Source organism: Galeopterus variegatus, unplaced genomic scaffold, assembly GCF_000696425.1.
Source record: "Galeopterus variegatus unplaced genomic scaffold, G_variegatus-3.0.2 Scaffold168, whole genome shotgun sequence".
Classification (NCBI taxonomy): Eukaryota; Metazoa; Chordata; class Mammalia; order Dermoptera; family Cynocephalidae; genus Galeopterus; species Galeopterus variegatus.
This window is the reverse complement of record NW_007726279.1, coordinates 186522-211965: the sequence shown is the minus strand read 5'-3', so window position 1 is coordinate 211965 and position 25444 is coordinate 186522. Positions and strand designations below refer to the sequence as shown.

General features: G+C 43.7%; 1 protein-coding gene across 1 annotated transcript in view; it reads left to right on the top strand.

Annotated features, from left to right (window-relative positions):
- The first annotated feature begins 1300 nt into the window (after positions 1–1300).
- The window catches only part of LGMN (legumain), a 37721-nt gene continuing 13577 nt past the window's right edge, over positions 1301–25444 (top strand). The window contains exons 1-2 of the mRNA XM_008594958.1: positions 1301–1402; positions 11704–11870. Coding sequence (XP_008593180.1) covers positions 11733–11870 — 138 coding nt within the window. The 5' untranslated portion in view covers positions 1301–1402; positions 11704–11732. The remainder of the gene's footprint in view (positions 1403–11703; positions 11871–25444) is intronic.

Below are 25444 nucleotides of genomic sequence, written 5' to 3'. Positions count from 1 at the left end.
AAGCCCAAGGTCACTTCCAAGCTGTGATCTTGGGCCACTTACTTAACCAAGGGATTGGCAAACTTTATCTGTAAAGGATCAGACAGTAGATAAAATTTTTAATTTTGTGGGCCATAAGGTCTCTCACAAATATTTAACTTTGCCTTCTTTGCAAAAATAGCAAGAGATAATACCTTAATGGGTGAGACTGTGTTCCAATTAGGTTTTGTAAATGAAGGTCAACCTTTATTTACAAAATAATTTACAAAACAGTCAGCAGGCCTAGAGCAGTATGCTAATCTACAACCTACTGTTAAGATGGTGCGCCGCTTGGGAAGCGCGGCGGCGCTCCCGTCGGAGGGTTCGGATCCCACGTATAGACCGGTTCCCGCTCACTGGCTGAGCGAGGCGCGGGAGCAAAAAAAAAAAAAAAGATTATTAAAGAAGATCAAATGAGTCAACCCACGAATGTAGCCCTAGTGATTGTCCTTGAGGTCCTGGGCAGGATCACACTTCTTCCATCACATCAATTCCACTCCATTCAATTTACTGGGAGTCACCACCAGGCACCTGTATATACAGTGTAGTATTTTATTTTTCTCTCCAGTTCCCTGTAAGGTAATAATACCAAGCATTTGAGAAGTAGCATTAGTAATGGATTAAGAGCATGGGATTCTGGAACTAGCCTGTCTGGGTCCCAGCTCTGGCTCTGACACTTAAGATATATGTAATCTTCAGAAAATTAACTTAACCTCCCTGATTCAACCTCCCTCAGTTGCCCTCTCTATAAAGCTGGGGTGACAATAACAATGTCTATCTCTCATAGGGTTATTATGAGAACTAAATGGGTCTGCGCACCTGAATCACCTGAGGTCTTTAAAGATTCCAAACCCCAGGCCAGACTCAGGCCAATGAAATCGCAATCTCTGGGAGTTAGACGGAGGCATCAGTATTTCTGAAGCTTCCCTGGGTGGGTCCAATGTGCAAACAAGTTCGGAGACCAAGGGTTTAAAGAGCTCAGACAGCTGGTTTGATCCCTCGGTGAACACTTCTGGAATCTCCGTCCCTCTGGTCCCCACCTACCCCGGGACCCCCGCCCACCCTAGCTCATTGCGCAACCTCCGCCCCAGCCTCCCGGGGCCGCTGGGCCCAGAGAAGCCCCTTCCTGTGCACGCTGGGATTTGTAGTCCCTCTGGATCGCTGGCCTCGTCCCCACTTCCCATTGGCTTTTGCAGACGCCTCGCCCCGAAGCTCCACCAATCACCGCGGCCCAGGAGGCCCAGTAGGCGAGGAGCGGCGGCGCAGCGCCGCAATCACAGCTGGGCGGACGTCGGGGTGACTGGTCTGAGGCTGCGCGCCGCCAGGGGTTCCCACGGTCCTCCCCCGCTGCAGGCACCGCCGCCGTCGCGGTCATCCGCCGCAGGTAACCGCGGGCCCCAGCGGGGGACCCGGGCTGGACCCCACGCCCGTGGCTGGGGCCGCCCGTCTGCCGCGGCGCTGGGCTTCACGGCTGGGATTTTCATTTCCCCCGGCTCTTTCTGAGTCATTTTTTTCTCACCCTGCTGAGGGGAATTTCGGGAAACGGTGGATCGCCAGGGAGACCCTGCTGCCTGTCCTCCCGGTGTCCTGTGGGGGGTGGCGGTGGAAGGCACTCTGGGTCTCGCGTGTTCTGGCTGGAAGGGCGCTGCTCTGGAGGGGGAAACTGAGGCACGGCAGGAGACGGGATTTGCTAAGGTCCCACAACCGGGGAGTATCCGGCAGGATCTGGGGCTTGGCTGTGACCTTTACAATCTAGGGACAACTGTGGGTGCTTATGATGTGGAGGACTGCCCCGTGGGGAAGGGCTGTCACCGAAAACGACAGAAATACCCAAACGTAGAGAAAGATCCCTTCCGAGAAGTCTGGGAAGCTCTGGTTTCTGGTGAGTTTCAGGACCACCCACGTAAGCGTGGGAGTGAGTGTTATCCGGGTTTGGTCCCCTGCCTCTAACGACTGGGTCTGAGATGGTCCCTACCTGGATTATCCCACGCCACGCGTTGTAGGATCTGGGGTCTGGAAGAAGGAACTTGGTGTCGCACGTGCTTTGTTTTGTAGACGAGTGCCCAGGGTATGTGGTGAGTGGAGTCGCCAGCTTTCTTTACTTTAGGGCTGCAGAGCAAACATTTGTCGAGCCCATAAGCTTTTTGAGCAGAGACCGTTTCATAAAGCGGAGAGGCAGTCTCTAGTGAAGAATTCCGGTGTTACAGGGTCTGGAGCACAGGTATGTAGGGGGCAGCATCTAACCCTGACTTGGGGGAGGGGTAGGACTTCCCACAGAAGGGGATGCTTGAGGGGAGCCTGAGGGATGGGCAGGAGCTGGTGAGATGAAGGCGAAGAGCATTTCATCTGGAAAACAGCATGGTGAAGGCATGGAAAGAGCAATGCTTTTGGACCTGGAATCGTGGAGCCTGGTTGGGACAAGGGATTTCACGTGGGTGGTGGATTTCATGAGGTATGAGAACAGAGAGGTGCACCTCTCAGGGCCTCCTGAGCTGCTGTGAGAGATTTGGATCTTGTCCCGAATGCCCAGGAAGCTTCGTTTCGTGTAGATCAATAGCTTAGGTACTCTTTAGTGAGAAAAAGTGTTGGAGAGAGGCCAAACTAAAGATATGGAGGTGATTTCAGTAAACCGCAGGAAAGTATGGAAGGTTTTAAAGATAGTTGCAGTGGGAAGGGAGAGGAGAGGAGAAAAGATTTGAGAGCTGTCAAGAAGGTAGAATACACTATACCCAGTATTGTTCAGTAAAAATATATTGAAATAAACACCATCTCTTGAGTTTTCCAACCTATGGCTGTCTTTGGGAGAAATACCCAGTGTTTTAACTGCAGAATTTGCTTTGTGGACCATCATTTGAATCCCAGTTTATGGTGAGGAAGTTGTCACATGTATTGAGGGTGTTGAAATCTGAATGGTTAACCATACGATAACTCAGATTTTTTTTTTTTTTTTTTTTTTTTTTTTTTTTTTTTTTTTTTTTTTTTTTTTTTTTTTTTTTTTTTTTTTTTTTTTTTCACGGCTGGCCAGTACAAGGATTAAACCCTGGACCTTAGTGTTGTCAGCATCACGCTCAAACCAACTGAGCTAACTGGCCAGCCCCAAGACTCAGATCTTCTTGAACTCCAGGAAATGCACATTAAAATGTAATTAGATCACTTTATAGTCATCCGATTAGGAATTGTAAAGTTTAATGCTATTAAGAGATAATAGATGTTTGAAGAATATGTATGAGATTCTCGTTCACTAGTGGTACAAGTGTATCTTAGAATAGTAAAGCCACCAGCTAAATGGGTATGTCTTAAGACCCAGTGGTTCCACTTCTAGAAAATACCATAAAGAAATTGACATTTGTATACAGGGAGAGGAATATTAGGATGCTTATTGCAACATTGTTTATAATGGTTAAAAAAAAAATGGAAACACCTTAAATGTCCATTAGTAGGGGAATGTTTATGAGTGGGTATATATCTTTTTAAAAGTATAATAAGTCAATCATAAAGAAAAGCTAATTTAGGATAGTAGTTACCTTACGGTATGGAGAGCATCAGACAGGACAGGGGAAACATTTCGTCTGTAATGTTTTATTTGTTTTATGGGGAATAAAGACTTAGCAGATTTATAAAATGTTAGTGGTTGACAGTCTGGATGATAGGTAACAGGTGTTTTATGTTAGTCGTTATACATTTCTGTAGTTCAATGTCAGCTCTACAATTTCTTGAAGTAAAGATTATACTTAAAGAAAAAATTCAACTTAGGAATTAACAGGACATGTTCAGTCATTTTGGAAAAAGACTACAAACTGCACTGGTACCAGGTTTCAAAAGTAGTAATTTGGGTAAAAGAAAATTCAAATGCCAAATAAGAATTGAAAATAAAAATGTGGAGAAGCTATTAACCATCGACCAAAATTTACTTTGCTAAATACCTAAATTCTTCTAGCCATTGGTAGATAAAAACATTTTTTTTGACTGTTTGTTTTGAAATATGAGATAGTTGCTTGTACTTTCTATAATGTTAAAAGATAATCTTCTTAAAGAAGATAAAGTCATCACTCTATACAAATATAAAAATGAACATGGGCTAAGAATTTTATTTAACTGATTAATGAGGAAACTTGGTGAGGTGTTACAGCTAGTTCAAAGGAGACTCCAAAGTATTCATATTTGTAGATTAGAAATACTGCAATGAATGTGCACATGGAACGCAAAGCTGGCCTCTTTCCACAGTGGGGGAAGAAAGTCAATTGAACCTCCATTTGAAAGAATTAATTTGCATGTCTATAGACAAGAATTATTTGCATTGTTGCTATCTACAGTATACAGGATTGTAAAATAACTCCTATAGAATCTGAATTAGACAATCTTGAAGGGTATGCTCTAATCTAGAATCCAGTTTGTCACTGAATCACAAATTTTTTCTGTACAAAAAAAATGATGAAGTAGCCTGAATAAAATGCATTTTCCATTGAGGTAAGATATAATTGGATTTCGTTTTAATCCTACTCTTTTTTTTTTTTTTTCCTTTTTGTCTCTTTTTTTGTGACCGGCAATGGATCGCAACCCTTAGTGTCGCGCCCGTACTGGACCGGGACCGGCAACGGGATCACAACCCTCCATGTTGCCCCCGCACCTCGCTCAGCCAGTGAGTGGCCAGTCTGTATGTGGGATCCGAACCCTCCGAACCCTCGGCGGGAGCGCCGCTGCGCTTCCCAAGCGGCGCACTGTAGGAGTGCGCCACCGGGCCGGCCCTAATCCTACTCTTTAACTAGAAAATCAAAGGATTTGAGAACTGAACGGGCCCTTAAAAATTTAGTTCTACCATGTCGTTTCATAGATGGGCAGCTAAGGTCTAGAGAGGGGAAGGGTCTCCCCTGAGTCAGTTATGCATCTTGTGTTAAGGAGAAATTGTGCCAGATACTTTTTTTTATTGAAACATAATTTATATATATATTTATGGGGTACAGAGTTGACGATCAGTATTTGTGTACAATATGTGATGATCAAATCAGGATGATTACAATATTCATCATAACAGCACGTACTCATTCTTTGTGTCCATTAACCAATTTCTTCCTAACCCCCCTCCACCTTTCCCTTTTCTACTTCTTGTAACCACAGTTCTGTTCTCTCCTTCTGAAAATTCAACACACTATTGTGATTGTTCTTTTTTCTTTTTTAGCTCCTACTTATAAGTGAGGACATGTTGTATTTGCCTTTCTGTGCCTGGCTTATGTCATTTAACATAATTTTCTCCAAGCTCATCCGTATTGCACTGGATACTTTTTAAAAACAGCAAGACATTTTTTTCTAGCTACTGCAGTAGGGGAGAGATACTTCAGTACAGAACTAAGGTCAGCTGGGGATTCATAGCCTGTGAGCAAGGTGAGGGGGTCAGTGGAATTCTTTCAGCTTAAAATATTCAATGTGCCAAGGTGCCATATAGGGGATAGCATGTCCTGAACTGCCCCAATGGAAAATTACGAAGAGGAGTATCTTGTTACAATTGGGCACTGCAGGCAAAGGCCTCCTCGAGAAGAGGAGCCTGATTAAAGTTTGGATAAAGAGGCAGTCCTTGTCACCTGCATGGTGTCAGCCAAACGCCACTTGCATGATGATTTTATTCTAAACACCTAGAGAGCAGAGAGTAGGATCAGAACCTTCAAGTCTGGAAATCTATGTACAGATTTCATGAACTGGGTGCTTTGCTTGGCTTTGGTTTGCTGTGTCTAACCCAGAGCCAGTAGCAAGTGAGGGCTGGCAGGGAGAGGTCACACATCATGGTGGTTAAGGTGTGGGCTTTGGGGTTAGACTTGGGTTTGAACTTGACTCTGCTACTTAGATGGCCTTGTGACTTTGGCCTTCTTACTTGTATTGCTGGTGACAATTTATCTAGAATGGGCACTCTGTCCCGAACCTCCCATGTGGATTAAACCCCACTTGATGGTACATCTTTTGAAGTGAATTGGAGTCCTTTAAGTGAATCACCAAGCTCAGATAGGTAGCCTGAGCAGAGACGCAGGCCAGGTGGGAGCAGAAGAGGACTTGTCATTGGAGGCTGGTGAAGTTCATAAAGGTTTGTCCGTTGACTTTGACTTTTTGTGGTTCAGGTTCTTTGTTGATGGTCTCTTCTACTGAGACAAGAGCCCTTTATAGAGAGAACCTACCTTAAAATAGTAGCACGGAGAAGAGCACTGTGGGTGTCCTACTGCCAGAGGAAGCGTTGGTCTGCTGTGTGCTTGGGCCCTGGGGTGGGGGGTGCAGTGCCTGTGGTTACAGGGCCTCCCAGACTTTCACATAAGCAACTTTTTTGTTTGTGTGGCAAGCAGATGGTGTAGTAGAAAAAGCACAGTCTTTGCAGTCACATCTGTGCGTTAGTCCCAGCAGTGCCACTTACCAGCAAGTTTCTCTGTCTCTTTGAGCTTCAGTTTCTTCATGTGTCTGAAGGGAGGGTGGTGTAGATAGTTGGGTGTAAACATGTTGGGTGGTACATAGTAGATACTGACATTCCACTGTCCCACCCCATGCAGCCTATTGACACCTTGCTCTCTGGGAGGCTTTCTCTCTTGTCTCCCCTGCTTGGAACAACGACTTTGTGTGTCTGTGTCTTTTTCTCCCTGCACATGGTTAGCAGATAAACACACATCACCTAACAGTACAACATGAGATTTTTTTCAGTGTTGGCACATTAAGATCTACCTTACTTTTTAAAAAAGTTTCATGGTATCCCATTATAAGGATGTACCATAATTGATTTAGTGACAGTCCCTTGTGGATGGGCATTTATGTTGCTTCCAGCTCCCTCACCTCCTTCAGGGCTTCCCCCCTTTTAAAAATGGTACTCCCACTCCTCTTGGGACTCCCCCCCTTCTGCCTTATTTTTCTCCGTAGCTCTCATCACCATCTGACAACCTGGATATTTAAAATGATCTGTTTCCTCCCTGTAGAATGTCAGCCTAGCCAAAGGCTTTGTCTGTTTAGTTCACTGTTCAGAGCTAGTGAGCAGCTAGTGGGTATTTAGGCCACGTTTGTTGGAGAGATGGGGGGGTGGGTGTTGGAGGGGGTGGGCATGAGGACAGGTTAAGGGGGAAGTAGATAATGACACCTGTGTGACTGGGACCATGGAGGACCATGGAGCGAAAAATAGCAGAGTCACAAAGAGCTAGTTTAGCAGGGATCTTTTTCTTCATCAGTTTTACTTTATCAATTTTTCACTTTGCTAAAATGAGAATTATAGAATGCTACAAGATGATTTGTGACTTTGTTTTGATGCTTTGACTTTGTCAGGAATAATGCAGTGATGCTGGTAGGGACATTGCTGCCTAAGGCGGACTGCGTTGAGACACGCTGGTTGCTGAGGGTCATGGAATAATTATACTACTTTCATGTCTCATCTTTACCCCAGGCCTCAATATATTTTCCAAAATAGTGCTTTCGAGTGCGGTACCACAAGGATTTTAACTCAGTGTTAAGTTCAAGGAATCACAACGCTGTGTTTATAAGAAAAATTGGTGATAGAGGGGAACCATCACCAAATATTAGCTGTGAAAATAGCATTTGTGTGTTAAGGCACTTTTCTTCACTGAGGAGTAACTTGCTAGTATATTAGAAGAATGAAAGATAAACTTGATGCGTTTTTGATGCCTGCTGCATTGTTTGCTAATTAAGTTGGTGGTGTCCATTCTGTTGTTCAAGGTCATTTCAACCATTTGAGCTAGTATTTTACTTATTCTTTTTTCCCCTGAATGTGAAGGGAGAAAGTCACATAACAGTGCTCCCAGAGAAATGAGCCTTTTTGGACTAAGTAATAAAAGCAAACTCAGAAGAGACTGGCATGCAAACCAGGGAGGTTGTTTAGTGATTGTTGGAAGGTTATGATAACCAGCCGGGCAGTACCTGTCATGTGAGCCGGGGACACGGTCTCACTCCCTAGGGCAGGGTCAGCAAAATGGCCCATGGGCCAAACAAACCACCTGGATTTTACAGATCAAGTTTTATTAGGGCATAGCAGAGTCCATTCATTTACATATGGTCTCTGGCTGCTTTCAAGATACAGTGGTAGCCTTGAATATTTGTGAGAGAAATGGCCTAGCCTGTAAATCCTAAAGTATTTACTGTCTGGTCCTTTACAGAAAAAACTTGCCGACCCCTTCCTTAGAGGAAGGCTTCCCAGGAAGGCTTAATTGCCTCCAGGGCCCCAGAATTGGCTGTTGGTTGGAACACCTCCCCTGAGGAGCCATGGGAGAGTTCTGGGGACATGGATGGCTCTGAAGTTCTGACTCTTTCTTGCCTGACTTCACTGTTGCTTCTTCATACCTTTGTAAAATTGTACCTTTTATTAGTTACCTTCCGGCCCCACAGTCAGCCCTGGCCAGGTTGAATGGACTTAGGAAGAGCCTCCTGGGGTGCACTTAACAGACCAGACCTCATCTGTTATGTGCCATTCTAACCCCCCCCCCCCAAAAATCTGGGGGCACCTTACTATAGTTACCCATTCATGGACCTTGCAGTGGAGCCAAGAAACCTATATCTAGCACCAATTCAGGCTTAAAGGTTAAGAATTAAGCTCTTGGGTAGGAGGCACTGCAGGGATGGACCAGTGCAGTTTCTTGGCCAGGACGCTGGGCTTAGGTCTGCTACACCAGAGTAGTCTTGAGGCTACACAGGGTGTCACCTGAACAGTCTCAGGCCTTACCGCCTGCATACTGAATCAGAATCTGCTTCTTATCAATAACCCCAGGTGATCTGGTGCAAGATTAAGTTGGAAACCACTGGCCTAAGGCACTCTTAGTTCTTTGAACGTTTACAAGAGACTCAGAGCTTCCTGTTTTCTTTACTAAAGAGAGAACGTTTATCATTTTGAGTGCTGGGCAGCTTGGGGTGGGTCATCCCTTAGCTGGCTGCAGGATCTGTGAGGGCAGAAGCTTTGACCCTGTTCCTATTGAGTTCCCAGCACCTGGCACATTGTCTGGCAGTCGGTGTTCAGGAGACTGGCTGGGTGGGTGTGTGAATGAGCATGGTCAGCGCTGCTTGCCAAGTGGCATTGGAGGCAGAGATCAGCCCCGCGCTCTCTTCTGCTCCCAGTCCCCACATTGCAAAGACTGTGTTTCTCCTCTTATCGCAGAGTCACAGGTCTGGCTGTATTTTCTGTCACAGGAAGGCTTCTTTTTTTTTTAGAATAACATGTTCAGGACACAGGATAGGGTCTTCTAATCTAGTAATATAAGGTGGCTGGGACTCAGGCTTATTCCTTCCTGCTTTTTGTACTTTAAACATTTATTTAAAGTTTGAGCATTGAAACATAGGATACGGCATGTACTTCATTGAGAATAAAGTCTTGAGAATGCAGAGCCATGCAGCAGAAAGAGAGCTGGACCAGGAATTCAAAAGGCATGGGTCTGGTGTCTGGTCAAAGTGAACTATTGTAAAACAAGGATAAGAATATTCGCTGTGCCTGTTGCACAGAATACATGTACTTGTTCTGCACATGTACTTTGTTCATGTACAAAGACGTGAATTAATGTTCAACTATAGCTTATTTAGGTAGTTCACTCATAAACTTAAATTGCACGTCCATGTTTATATTGAACATGTATTGAATCTTTACACACTTTATTGTATAAGTAATGTACATTAAAAAGCAACAGACACGAAGAAGGAAATCACCCTTAATTCCACCTACCGCACAGCAATGACTTCTATTAAAGTTTTGTGCCTGCCTTTCACATTTTTCTATGCACACCTCATATTACATATATATACTTTTTTTTCCCCCATTTGCAAGGCAGGGATTTTTTTGTTTTGTTTGTTTTGTTTTGTTTTGTTTTATTGAAACATAATTGATTATACTTACTTTTGGGATTCAGTGTTAACACATGTTGATCAAATCAATATTACTAGTATATATATTGTTACAAATTGTACTTATTCTTTATGCCCCTTGTTCAATCTCTCCTTATCCCCCTATCCGTCCTGCCTACCACCCCTGATAACCCTAGATTTCTTCTCTCCCTCTGAAAGAGTAATGGTTACTCAGTTGATTTGTTGCTTAGATGAACTGTCCAATGCTGACAGGTGTGTTCAGGTCCCCCGATATTATCATAGAACAGAGGCTTCTTCTGTCACTCAGGAATGGGCTTTGTGGAGAGAGACATCCTATTCTTTTCTTTGGTCTCTGCTGGTGATGCTCCTGTGTTAATGCACTCCAGTGGCTGGCGGACCATCTGCGTGGTGGTTGTGACGTCTAGCCACTTTCATAGCTGGCAGCCGTGGTTACTGTGGTGGCTGTGGTGGGCCACCCACATGGAGGTGATGTTTTTGGCATGCTCCTTGGTGTTGGCAGTATGCCTGGCTGTGGGTGGGGGGTCTGGTCCCCTGCTCTAGAGCTCAGGTCCCCTGGCAGTCCCTGAGGCACTGGTGGTGTACCTGGGCCAGAACTAGTTTTTGGTCCTTTGCTTACTTCTAAAACGGGGGAACTTCCTTTGGGAACCAGGACTTGAGCTGTGTGGTTGAGCTAAATTGCTGCTTTGCTGCTGTTTCCCTAGGGAAGGCTTTTTGTGCAGATCAGGGTTTAATGGCTGATCTTATAGGTACTTCTGGCTCTCCAGAGACCAGGTGCACCTGGGTTGTGTGGAAACTCTGATCTGGGCCTGAATCTTTTCGTTAAACTGCACTCCACTCCATTCAATTCTGCATTCCCGACCAGTCTCCTTTGAGTGGTCCTGTGCTGATTGAGGGGCAGATCGGCTGTCCTTGCTGTGTCCCAGTGTTCTCCCGGTGGGCCCATCTTCCTCTCCACCATGCTCCAAACACTTCCCGTGGGATGGGCACTGTGTGGGTCCCTTTTGATGACTCACCAGCCTCTGAATGGCTCCCCTTTTTTAGCTGTTTTGGCTCCTTGCTCCTGTATAGGTCCATGGGAACCCTGTTAGCGGTCTTGCTGTCCTGGGGGCCACCAAGACCCTCTTTTCCCCTGCCGCCTCCAAGTAACTCCATTTGAAGGACACAACCGTGGCTTCTGCGGGCTCCTGCTCCATGTGCTCAGCAGCTCCAGGCTTAAAGCAGCTGGGTCCCGAAACTCTCCAAGCAATTTTTTTTCTCTCATTGTTGCTTCTCCCCCTTCATGAACTCCGTAGGTCTCTCCTCCTCTTCCCCTGAGCTCCAGTGGCCCCAGCTTGGCTGTTGTTACATTTTTATAGTTGTAAATTTGTTGATTTGTGGGAGAGAGTGATGCTCGGGACTGTCTATTCTGCCATCTTGACCAGAATGACAAGGCAGGTTTAAACCTATATATCCTATTCTTACAAACAGTTCACAGTATGTGGTAGATAGTTTTCCAACACAGTGAATTTTGTTGATGAATTGTATCTGTTGTATTTTGAGTTGTGACAAAAACTTTAAAAGGAGCCCAAAGAGCTTTCTGGGTATTCTTTGGTTTCTGCACATAACTTTGACTTGTACTGAAGGTTGGGAAATCTGGGCAGCCCCTTCTCCACGTGGGGAAAGGGGCAGCAGGGCTGGACATAGATAGAATTCCTCTTTGCCTTCATTGTTACCCTCAGCACATTCTATCTGATAACTAAGTGGTAGTCTCTTTTTGATCCATTTTCTGAGGTATTTGCTTAGTGGCCAACAGTGTTCATCTGTTCTTGATCATTCCTTTTTACTTGACTCTGCTTTTTTTCTTCTCAGATTTCTGCACTTGAACTCCAAGGTGCAGAATGATTTGGAAAGTAGCCACATTACTCAGCTTGGTCCTGGGAACTGCTGCTGTTTTTGTGGACGATCCTGAGGATGGAGGCAAGCACTGGGTAGTGATCGTCGCGGGTTCAAATGGCTGGTTTAATTACAGGCACCAGGTAAGAAAATGACTAACATTTTTCTTTATGACACTGGCATTCTGTAAACAATCTTGGACATTGCTGACCGAAAAGACTTTTGAAAAGCTGTTTACACACCTATTAGGTTGGCTAAAGTATGTATGTTAGTGAGGATGTGGTAAAATTGGAACCCTTATACATTGCTAAGGGATTTATAAAATGGTATAGCCATTTGGGAAAACAGTTTAGCCATTTATGAAAAGTTCCTACAGGGTCACTTTAGTCTAATAGTAGGTTTCTCAACATGGACACTATTGATATTTGGGGCCAGATAATGCTTTGTTATTGGGGCTGCCTTGTGCATTGTAGAATGTTTAGCAGAATCCATGGCCTGTATCCACTAGATACCAGTAGCATCACCCTCCCCACTGTAACAACCCAAAATATCTCCAAACATTTCCAAATGGGACCAACTGGTCTAACACCTAAATTTTATAGGTAGGAAAACTGAGCCTAGAGAGGAGAGGTGACTTGCCTGAGCCCGCACAGCAAGTCAGGGCCCGACAGGAGCGAAGCCCAGGGCTCTGGGAAAAGCATCACCAGGCCCCTTTGCCCTTCATGCCTCTGCTCTGCTGCTTGCTCCTCCCCCCTCCTCCCCCATCTTTCCCTGCATTTCTACCAAATCAGCCTGTCAGAAGTTAAAAGAGGAAAAGAAAACCCACATCTGAGCATACATGAAAAATACAGCCTTCTGGTGGGAATGTAAAATGGTGCAGCCACTTTGGGAAACAGTCTGGCAGCTCCTCAAAAGGTTGAACACAGAGTTTCAATATGACCCAGCAGTTCCACTCCTGGGTGTATGCCCAAGAGAAATGAACACATATGTCCACACAAAAACTTGTACATGAATGTTCATTGCAGGATTATTCACAGTAGTCAAAAAGTGAAAACAAGTCAAATGTCCATCAGGTGATAAGTGGATAAACACAAAGTGGTCTATTCATATAAAGAATTAGTTGACCCTGAAAAAGAATGAAATACTCACACACAGTTCAACATGAATGAACCTTAAAAACATGCTAAGTAAAAGAAGCTAGTCACAAAGACCACATATTTTGATTTAATTTAAATGAAAGTACAGATTAGGGAAATCAGTAGAGACAGAAAGTAGATTAGTAGTTGCCAAGGGCTGGGCAGAGGGGAGAATGGGGAGTGACTGCTAATGAGCATGGGGTCTCTTTTTGGGGTAATGAAAATGTTCTGGAATTAGATAATGGTGATGATTGCACAATGGGGTAAATATACTAGAAACCACCAACTTGTATATATATATATATTTTTTTTAAAGGTGACAGGTAAGGGGATCTTAACCCTTGACTTGGTGTTGTCAGCACCACGCTCAGCCAGTGAGCTAACCGGCCATCCCTATATGGGATCCGAACCGGGGGCCTTGGTGTTATCAGCACCGCACTCTCCCGAGTGAGCCACGGGCCGGCCCCCAACTTGTATATTCTAAAAGGCTGACTTGTGGTATGTGAATTGTATCTCAATAAAGCTGTTATTTTAAATAGTCATTTAATCTTTTCATTCTCAGAAACAAGATGCCTAGACTTTTGCAATATCCATGTGCTGAGCTCTCTTCTAAGAGCACCTTGCACAAATGAACTCCTTTGACCCCTGCAGAGGGGTTATGTGTGCTAGGTCCAGTTCATATTCCATCTTTCAGATGATTGGACTGAGGCCTAGGCAGGGTCAGCAATTTGCCCAGCATGGCACAGCTAGCCAGTGGTGGGGCCGAGATTCCAACCCAGGCCAACCGGCTGTTAGAGCAGCCCTGTCCAATAGGAAAGCCACCTGTGTCACAGTAGATTTTCTAGTAGCCACATTTTTAAAAAGTTTAAAAAAAAAGTGAAATTAATTTTAATATCTTATTTAAGCCAGTATGTCTAAACCATTATCATTTCAACATGTAATCTACAAAAAAAATTAATAATGAGAAAATTTACGTTTTTGTTTTTGTACTAAGTCATTGAAATCCAGTGTATATTTACGCTCATGGTGCATCTCTGTTCTGACTAGCCACATTTCAAGGGCTCAGTTGCCACGTGTGGCCAGTGGCTGCTGTGCTGAATAGCACAGGTGCAGAGTCTGTGCTGCTGACCGCTTGGTGGTGCTGCCTGTCACACGAGAGCTGGGGCAGGTGTGTTTCCCTCCCTGGATGTCAGTTTTTATATCTGTTGAGGGGGGTTATTTAGATGAAGCCCCTACCAGCTTGATGATTGTTGAATGACTTATTTCTTGAATGCGCTTCGTGGTAGACAAATAGGAAATTTGGCTTGATTAAAAAGTTGTTATTGTGGCAAAATAATCTTTTTTCCTTTTAATACTTAACCACAGACCTGACCCATTTAAAGAAAGCGATCCGAGCATGTGACTGTTCCGCTCTCATTTTTGTCCTCCCTCTTTAACCATGAGTTAGAACAAGTTATTAGACACAGATCACAGATAGTGAACAGGCTGATTCATCAGCCCTCCTCATTTTTATACAACCAACTTTAAAAAAATGTACTGGTTAATCATTATCAATTATAGGTTATCCAGCTACCCTTTGCTCCCAGAAACCTTTTTAAAAAAAGTTGCTCGTTCCCCTGAGTAAAATACTAAATGTCAAAATATAATGAAGGGGGAAGCAAGGTGAAAGAAGTGGCCACACACTGAAATATTCGTCCCCAAATAAGAGAGAAGACGGCACTGGGGCTGTGCAGAGATGAACCGTGTATATTGAGTCATCGCTGACCCAGCCCATGTCCCTGTGTCCCTGCTGGCCAGCGTTTGTTCCCAGCCAGTGCCTACACTTGCTTTCTGGACTTTAGAGGCCAATCATTAAAAGAGCATTTGGAAGAACGTTCCCTGTAGACCCTATACAGATTTTAAAATTTACATTTTTATAGAGGTTCACACTTTCCTTGGATTAAAAAGACAGCTGTTGCCACAAATCTCTTTTGTTTAGGGAAGAGTAACATACTAGGCACAATCAAATCATTGCTAATTCTTCCCTGTACTTTATGGTGGTCATTTAAGCCACATTTTGTCTTGGCCAGATTGGATTTCTCTGTTTTTCATTTTTGGCTGGGATTACCAGGTGATGAGTGGGGTTGGGCTAAGGTGATGCTGGCAGAACATTCTGCATCCAGTGTTCTGAGTGTGAGGTGGGGAAGGAAAGCTGCTTTGGAAGTGGTGGAATCTGAGAGCGGAGTGTTGGGTGAATGTGCTGTGAGCAGGAAGAGCTGAGAGAGTGAGGCAGGTGGGTGTGGACAGTGGGGACGAAGGGGCCGCAGAGAAGGGACCTGCGAAGCACGAGAGCCAGAGAGGTGTGAGGCTGTGGTTGGCGAGGGTGCGGTGGGGCAAGGCAGACCTGGGAGAGGGTCTAGCCGAGGTGGGCCAGGGCTGGGAAGAAGGGGTGCTGGCGCTTGGGAGGTGTGGTATGATCTCACACTGAGCCAGGAAGGAGCTGAGCAGTTGGAAGTGGCCCCGGAGCAGAAGTAACTGGAAGCAGCTCCTTGCTCATGCCTCTTGAGCACGCCTGAGTCAGACACTGTTCAGGGTGCTGGCAACACTGGTAAAGCTTCCTACCCTGTGGTGCTGACATTCTGGTAGAAGAATGCAGCCTTTTACTGAGCGCTGACTATGTGCTAGGCTCAGTTCCAAGCACTTGGCATGTATTATCTTTCTTAATCCTCAGACAACCCGTGAAGATAGGTCATGTTATGAGGCTACTTCAAACAGTTTGTGGAAAAATAGAAATAAAATATAATACAAATCTTTCCATGAGCATTTTGAAGTACCTTCATATATCACCGTTTTAAGATGGGGAAACCGAGGCATGGAGCAGCTAGTTAACTTGTCTGTGGTCACACAGCTTGTACGGGGTGGAGCTGGGATTTGAATCCAGGCAGTGTGATTCCACAGTCTATGCTAATAACCACTACTCTAGTTATGTGACATGAGTATCTTCTCATTACTTTGTTTTTTATTTTAAAATAGTTTCCTTTTTTTTTTTTGTCATTTTCGTGACCGGTAAGGGAATCGCAACCCTTGGCTTGGTGCACGCTCAGCCAGTGAGCGCACTGGTCATCCCTATATAGGATCCGAACCCGCAGTGAAGCGATGCTGCGCTCCCAGCGCCGCACTCTCCCGAGTGCGCCATGGGGCCGGCCCTAAAATAGTTTCCTTTTTTTGTTTAAAAAATTAACACATTAAAGTTTATTATAGAAAAGTTATAAAATACAGATAAGCAAAAGGAAACATTTGTAATTATACTAAGAATCATTGTTTCTAGCATTGAATTCAGAAAATGATGAACAGCAGAATTTTTCTGGGCATTCAAACAGACTTGATATCTTGGTGCATTTAGTGTAACACTTTTCACTTGGAGGCCCATGGTTTGCAAGGGGTGTGTGTGGTGTATGGATCAGGGGCAGGGGAGTATGGAGAATAGTGAGGCAGGGACCCTCAGGTCAGGAACCCGCAGCCTTATAGGGCAGGTACACAAACACCTGAACATGAGGCCAAGAAAAGCCACTTCCTACAGGAGCTACAAGTCTGGGTCAGGAAGTAGGTGAGCTCAATCAAGAGAGGGATTTTGGAAGACAGCTTCATGGAGGAGAGGCTTGAGGTGGGAGTGAAGTGTGATCGGATTTCTGCAGAAGGAGCTGGGAGAAAGGGTGAGTGTTCTGTGGAGAGAGAGCATGAACTGGCAGCAGGAACATAAAACCACAGTGAAGGGAATGGCCAGTGTGTGGGTGTCTTCAAGTGTGCACAACTGAAGCCCTCCTCAGGGGTTTGAATGCTAAGGAGCGTGGACACTCCAGGGTTGGCTCTCAGCTGTTTAGCTCTGTTGTCTCAAACCCAGTTCCTTTCCATTGTTCCACTCTGCCATCGTCATTGTGGTGACCTGTCTTCTGGCAAGCACTCCTCTCCTCATAGTCACCCCAGCAACTCCCAGTGTCACATCCAAACAAAATAAAAGCCTGTAGAAGAAAAAGGCCATCTGGGTGTCTTATGGGCCTGGCTCTCCCATTATCAGAGTACAGACCTTTTTCTGGAGCCACGACAGACTTTGCCCCACGTCTTTCTGACCAAGATTGCAGCACATGCTCATGCTCAGATCAGTTCCTGGTGAGGGGAAAGAGATTTCCAGTTCTGGATTCAGGGAAGCTCCTGACCACTTGGAGCTGAGGGGGTCATCTGAACAAAGCAAGATGGGGAGGGAAGAAGGGGCCACGGGGCACGCAAGGACAGCCCTTGGTCCTGTGAGATGGGAATGAGAAACCAGGGGAGGATGAGGCTGGGACGTTTGGGTGAGGGCACAGGGAGGCATGTTGGGAGCCGAAGGACCTTTCTTTCCCTCTGACAGAACCTATCCACTTCGAACTAGATAAAGGAGTTGCACCGGCCCCACGTCACCACTAGCAGGAGTGAGGGGCTTCAGCGCTCTGTGTGCTCCCGGCACACCCCTTTCCCACCCCCTGCACACTTGGGGCCTCACTCTTACGTCTGGCTCATGACTCGGGGTTTGTATACCTTTTTCCTGTAAAGGGCCAGCTAGTAAATATTTGATGCCATGTGGGCTGAGAGGCAGAACTGAGGATGGCAGGGACAGAAGTCAGGCTGCAGTGAGCAGAGGCTGGAGGGAGCGGTCGGGAAGTACGGACGACAGATAGTGGTGACAGGGCACAGCCTATTCTTCTGACAAGTTCTTCACTTAGTATGTTTTTTGGGTTCATCCATCTTGTTACAAATTATTGCTTTTATATTTAAAAAAAGAAGCATGCTTTTAAAGAGGGCGTGGTGGGAAGGGGTTCAGGTGGTGGGCAGAGCGGGACTAAGGTGAGGATGAGAGCTGGGGCAGGTGGTGCAGCCAGCTGTCTTGTAAGATGACAGGGGCAGCCCAGGATCATGGAAAGAATGTGGCTTTGAACTTGCACAGACCTCAGGTGTAGCTCTTCCATTACCTGCTGTATTAGTTTGGACAAATGACATTATCTTACTCTAAACCTCAGATTCTTGCTCTGGGGTTGGTGGTGGTCTCGGTGAGGAGCCCTGCAAAGCCCAGGCCCAGTATGTAGCCTCAGTAGTGCCAGGATGTGTGGCAGGAAGTGATGATATGTGTATACCTGTCAGGTGAGCAGATCCTCCTAGAAAGTGGACCCCTTCACAGTGACTCTGACATGGACCATGCCCATTGTATTTAGACTTTGTTCCAAGCCACTTGTCTTTATTTAGCTGACAGGTGGCTGAGAAGGATACAGTGCAAGCAAATGGTATGGGGACAGTGACCCGCATTGGGAAATCACAGGGTGCATTAGTAAGACCGTCACAGCTTCTGACACAGACTGTGAAACCAGCTGAGTCACATCATCTCTGTTCATCATTCTGAGGGCTCTGCACTTTTTATGAAGTCTTGCTCAATACCCTCTTGAATATTGCTTCATATTGGCTGTTCTGTTTTTCATGGGGAAAGAACACATGTAGGTCAGATGTGTTCAAGGGAAGTAATTCAAGTAGCCTTTAGCACCATTTCCAAATTGTTTGATTTGGTTGGACCCTACTTTTATTTCTTTTGAATGCCAGTAAATACTTGACTCTAATGAAGAACCCCTTTAAGTTAACAAAGTTAGAGGCAACCAAGTACCTCCAAGGGTCCTGGAGAGAATCACAGCCTGACTTGGAGAAGTCTGCACATGGAGGAAGGGGCACAGGCATGGTTGGGGCCAGAACACCTGGTTTTGAATCCCTGAGCAAGCCATGGCCTTTTCTGAGTTTATCTCCATCTGTAAAATGGAGATAAAAGCACTTGCCTCTCTAGGCAGTGCCAAGGGCTCCAGGCAGTGCAGGAGAATGCTAACACAGGACACTGAACCTGCCCCTTTATTTATTTATTTTTTATTATTTTATTTTATTTTTTTTTTGTCCTTTTTGAGACTGGCTGCACCGCGCTCAGCCAGTGAGCACACTGGCCATCCCTATATAGGATCCGAACCCGCGGCGGGTGTCCTTTTTGAGACTGGCTGCACCGCACTCAGCCAGTGAGCACACTGGCCATCCCTATATAGGATCCGAACCCGCGGCGGGAGCGCTGCCCCCAAGCGGCGCACTGTAGCAGTGCACCACCAGGCCAGCCCTCTACTCTAATTTTTAAAAATCATTATTACTTCTTTATCCTTCAGAAGTCCTTTTCATTTTCTTGACTCAAAGTATAGAAACTGGAATTTGATGCACCCCCAACTTTATGTTTTCTCCATCTTGAAATCTCACCCTACATTCAGATGCCTACTCCTTTTTAAAGATAAGGACTCTTTCCTTCCTTTCATTAACTACTTTCTTTACCGGAACTCTAATAGTTTCTCGCCTTGGTTTACAGGGGAAAGGAGATATCCTTTTATTTTTTTTTTCTGTATCCTAAAACTTCCCCAACTTTTATCTTTTAGTGCTCATGTGGTTTCATTGACTCTCTTTGGTTACCTGGTCCTGAAGGTAGCTGTGCCTGTTCTGTTTCACTTGCCTCGGTCCATTCCCTCCTTGGTTCCTTGCTGTGGATTCTGTCTCCTGTTGTGCTGAAACCATCTCCCCAAGTTGACCATGACTGTCTGTTGGCTGCAGCCAGTGGCCTCTGCTCTGCCTCATTGGGATGCAGTTGACCAGTCCTCTTTCTAAAACGTGCTACTTCTACATTGCCCCCTAACTTGACCTTTAAGTTGCTGTAGTCCCTCGATTCTCCTCTCTGTGTTCTCTCCTCTCATTTACATGTGGTTGCTTTTTTGATTACTACCTCTTAACAAACACAGCTCTCTGGCCTTTTTATCCTCATGCTTCCCCTGCATGAATCTCAAACACATTCATGATTTTAACCATTCAAACATAAGGAGGGTACTTCAAAAAATTTGTGGAAAAATAGAATTAAAAGAAAATACAAATCTTTCCAAGAACTTTTTGAAGTCTGTGCTATCTCTGATTTTTTTTTTTGTGAGCAACCAACCTGAGTTTTCAACAGTTTGCTGCATTTCCCTCAATATTCATTTAGCATCTTAAACCCAATATGTAGAAAACTAAATGGTCATATTCTCATGTAAGCAAAATCTTTCCGTTGATTATCATATTTAAATAAATGGCATCACTATTGTTGAAGTCACATTATCTGTCTTGAATTCATCTGTGCCTCTTTGCTGTGTGTTCCCAAAATTTAGCAGATTAGAACAACAACCATTTTATTATATTTTACATTTTTGGGCTCAGGACTCAGGAATTTGGCCAGGGCTATATCAGGTGATTCTTTTGCACTCATGATACTTACTGAAGTCACTCAGTGGATTTCAGCATTATTCATGCATTCAGTGTCCTGGCAGGGATGTCTGGGAAGCTGGGCTCAGTGGGCGGCTGGGAAGCTGGGCTCAGTGGGATCTGTCAACCAGAGCACCTAAAGGTGGTCTGTCTCGCACAATAGTCTCAGGGTAGTCGCACTTCTGACCTGTTGTCTCAGTGCCCCAAAGAACGTGCTCTGAGAAGCAGGAAGAAGAAACTGCCAGTGTTGTCGGGCCTGGGCTTAGACACTAGCGCACCCTCCCTTCTGTGGTCTTCCCCTGAACAAAGCAGGCACAGAGCTGACCAGATTCAAGGAAGGGAGCAGACCCACTGCTCAGTGGGAGGGATGTCAGAGTCTGTGGCCATCTCTAATTTGCCGTGCTTTCCTTTACCCACATTTACTGTGTGTTGTGTTTGCCTGTTTCCTCACGTTGACACCACCAAAGTCACAGCTTCATTTATTTGTCTTCCAAACAATTGCTGTGGCTTCATGTGAACTTATTCACTTCTGTACTCTGCCCATTTCCTATGTGCACTATTGTGAGAACAATTAATATTTCTTCTAATGTTAACATACTAGGTGTTTTATAACAGAACACCTGAGACTGGGTAATTTATAAAGAAGAGAGGTTTATTTTGCTTACAATTCTGGGACAGCTGCATCTGGCATGGGCCTCAGACTGCTTCTGCTCATGGTGGAAAGCGGCAGGCAGCTGGTGGGTACAAGCAGATCACATGGCGAGAGGAAGCAAGAGAGAGAGAGGAGGTGCCAGGGTCTTTTTAAACAACCAGCTCTCGAGGGAACTAATAGAGTGAGAACTCTCTCATTACTCCCCCCACCTAGGGAGAGCATTAATCCATTCATGAAGGATCCTTCCCCATGACTCAGACTGTCACACTGGAGATGTGAGTTCTGGGAGGACAATGCATCCAAACTCCTTCACATAGTTTACATACTATATAATTTACTTATTTCAAATGTATAGCTCAGTGAATTTTTAGTAAATTTACCAAGTTGTGCAAACATCACCATAAATTCATTTTAGAACATTTCCATCACCCAGCAAGGTCCCACAAGCACATTTACAGTTCCTATCTCCAGCACCAGGTACCCAACAACTGATCTACTTTTTGTCTGTAAATTTGCTTTTTTGAACATTTCATATATATGGAACCATATAACATGTGGTCTCTTGTGTCTAGCTTCTCTTAGCTTCATGTTTATGAGGTTTATCCACGTTGAGCATGTGTCAGTACTCCATTCCTTTTTATTGCCAGATAATATTCTTTTGTGTCTGTAGATCACATTTTGTGTATCCATTTGCCAGTTGATAGACATTTGGGTTGTTTCCAACTTCTGGCTATTACTAACAGTGTTGCTAAGAATATTTGTGTGCAAATCTTTGCATGATAAATGTTTTTGTTTCTCTTGTGTAGATACATACCTAAGAGTAGAGTTGTTTGGTTACAAGGTACATTTATGTTTAGCTTTCTAAGAAACTGTCAAACTATTTTCCAGAATGGCTGCACCATCTCACATTCCCATACACAGGCTGTGGAGCTTCCTGGTTCTCTGATCCTCACCAACACTTGTTATTGTCTGTCTGGCTGTGAAGTAGCTTCTCACTGTGGTTTTAGTTTATATTTCCTTAGTGATTAATGATGTTGAACATCTTTTCATGTGCTCATTAGCTATTCATATATCTTCTTAGGTGAAATGCTTTTCCAAATCTTTTACCTATTTTCTGATCTGACTGATTGTTTTGTTGAGGTCTTTGTAAGAGTTCTTTTTGTATTCTGGACACAAGTCCTTTATCAGATAATGTGTTTTGCAAATGTTTTCTCTTAGTCTGTTGTTTGTCTTTTCATTTTCTTCATGGTGTCTTTTGAAGCACTAAAGTTTTAAATTTTGATAAATTCTGATTTATCGTTTTTTTTTCTTTTTAGACCATGCTTTTGGTGTCATATCTATGACATCTTTAAGATTATAACTCAAGGTCCTGAATATTTTCTCTTGTTATCTTCCAAAAGTTTTATTGTTTTAGCCCTTACATTTAAGTCTATGATCCATTTTGAGTTAATTTTTGTGTACGGTGTAACGTGAGGATCTAAGTTCATCTTTCTATGTGGTTAGCACCATTTGTTTCAAAGACTGTCTAGCACCATTTGTTTCAAAGACTGTCTCCCCAATATAGTATTGAAATCAGGAAGTGAAAGTCTAAATTGTTCTAGCACCATTTGTTTCAAAGACTGTCTCCCCAATATAGTATTGAAATCAGGAAGTGAAAGTCCTCTAACTTTGTTCTTCTTTTTGAAAACTGTTTTGGCTATTCTAGGACTTCGGTAATACCATGTAAGTTTTAGGATCATCTTGTCAATTTCTGCAAAAAAGCCCGCTGATCTTTTTTTTATTTTTACACCATTAAGTCTTCTGATCCATGAACATGTGATGTCTCTCCATGTATTTAGGTCTTTAATTTTCCTCAAGCAGTATTTTATAATTTTTCAGTGCACAAGTCTAATAGTTCTTTTGTTAAATTTATTCCTAAGTATTTTCTTTACATTTTTATTTTATTTTAATGTTTTATGAGCCTGCCTTTTACTGTCTGACAGGAGAAATAAATGATAGAGTGACTTATCATGGGGGCAAGAGGTAGGGTATACCTGCTTATTTCTACTTTCATCATAGGAGTAGGTTAAATCTGACATTATTGATTTTATTTTTTTCCTTATGAAATAGCAGACGAATATCTATATAATGTGTACAGAATTGGGGGTATAGGGGTACCTGTACCCTGAAAAAGAAATAGAAAACTACTAGTACCTGTCTCCTGTGTGATGGAATCCCTCTCCCTTCCTTCTGGAAAAAAAACTCCTGAATTTTTGGTCAATCATTCCTTTGCTTTGCTTTGCTTTATAGTTTTACCATATATGTATTTAACTGTAAACAACATAATGTTTTATGTTAGCCTTTTGTGACCTTTATATAAATGTAATCATAGTGAAGGTATTTTTCTATGGATTGTTCTTTTTCTCATTATGCTCCTGAGATTCTTCTGTTTTGGAGCCTGGGTTGTATTACATTCATTTTCTGGTATTCCATTTATGTGGGCATATGACAGCGTTGTTTTTGTTTTTTTTTTTCCCCAGCTCTCGATGGTTATTGGGGTTATTTCTTATTTTTTGCTGCTACGGTGATGCTATGAACAATCTGCTATTGTACATTGGCTAGAGTTTCACTAGGGTACAGCTAGGAGTAGAATTGCTGTGTTGGAGGGTATGTTCTTCAACTTGATTGATAATGTCAAAGTGTTTTCCAGAGTGAATGCCAATTATACTATATTTCTGCCATATTCCTATCGCTGCTATAACAAATTACCACAAACTTAGTAGCTTTTAAAACAACATAAATTTATTGTCTTATAGTTCTGTAGGTGAGAAATCTGAAATAGGTCTCATTGTGATAAGTCAAGGCCTTGACAGGGCTGCATTCCTTGGTGACTGAAGAGGAGGTTCCATTTTCTTGCCTTTTCCAGCTTTTAGAGTCTGCCTGCATTCCTTGGCTCATGGCCCCTTCCTCCATCCTTAAAGGCAGCAAGGGGGTCGGTTACATCAAATCACTCAGACACTGACTCCTCTGCCTCCTTCTCCACATATAAGGACCTTTGTGATTACATTGGGCGCACTGGAAAAATATAGGAGAACCTCCCTATTTTAAGGCCAACTGGTTAGCAACCTCAAACCCATCTGCTCTCTTAATTCCCCTTTACCATGTAATGTGACATTCACAGGTTCCAGGGATTAAGACATGAGCATCTTTGGGAGGGCTTTTATTCTGCCCACCACAATTGGAGGTCTGAAGCTCCTCATTATTCCACAGAAATGGGGATTTAAACACTTTAACAATTTTTGTCTATAAATAGAAAATATTTAGTAACTATTTGAAAACGATTTTCATTTAGACTTTCATCCCCTCACTCTCTCTCCCTGGGCCTCTGTAATTTTAATGATTTCTCTTTTGTCCCTATGTGAAGCAATATCAGGTCTGCAGTCAGAATGCCGGCATCTTCCACTATGAGCTGTGTGTGACTGGGCAGTCACCTCACCTACCTAAGCTTCTGTCTCCTCATCTATAACATGGGGATTGTTACCTTTATCTTGAGAACTAAATGAATAATTCATAGAAAGTCTTAGCATGGCGCTGGATGAAAAAGAAGGTCAATAAATGTATTAGTTTTCATGTTTATTCAGTCATTCACTTATTTAGCAGCTCTTGAGTGCCCGGCCCTGGACTCACCCATTCAACATTCAGCAACTGTATCTTGAGCACCCAGCTGTGCCATAAGATAAGTCCATTTTTGGGGGTATCCATAGGCAAAATGCCAGGTTTAATGTTTGATGAGCTTTATATTTTTGCTGTGCTCAGTGCTGTTGAGATTGCAATGTGTATAGGTCCTGTTCCTCAAGCTGTCTTCCTTAGGGAGGCAAATAGCTGGGCACACTCCTCCCTTTATGATAATTTATGTCTTTGTTCTAGAAAAGCCATCATTAACTGTAAGCAGAAAGGTAGACAACATTCCTTTCTGTCCTCAATGATTTCCGTGTCATGAAGTGTAGTATGTGTCATCTGAAATAAGGAAGCAAGCATGTCTTCTCCCTTGTATGGGCAAGGAATTGCATCAGGAAAGATTTTCTTTTATCCCTAGTATGTCTTCCTTTGTATTATTGTTATTTTTTAAAACTAAAGAGCACATTTCTCATTTTAATTCCTGAGTCGAACTTTCGAGTTTTCTCTTAATTCTCTTGAACAGTGACTATAGCATCCAAAGTTGCTTTAGTCAGAAGAATCTGGTGTGACACAGAACTAGCTGTTTACCTTGTAATCTGTTGGTTCATCATTCTGAGTCATGCTGTGTTTGAGACCTAAATAAATCCCTGCTTTCAGGAGACTTGTATGTGGTCTGGGAAATGAAAATAAGTTACTTAGAACTTTCCAAGGCCCTTGTTACCTGTTGTTGTGGTGGTGGGGGGTGTGTGTGCACATGTGTGCATGTGTGTGTGGTCCACATATGCACTCGCTTCCTGATGAGTAAGAATTGGATAATTTGGGTGTGGGGGGGGAATTTTTTAAAACTGAGGTTAAAACATATAAATGTGTGTGTTTTAAAATAATAATTTAAAAACCTGGCCCACAGGGAATGATTTGGAGCAAGTCTTCCACGAGACAGAACGTGTTGCTCATTACAACTCCA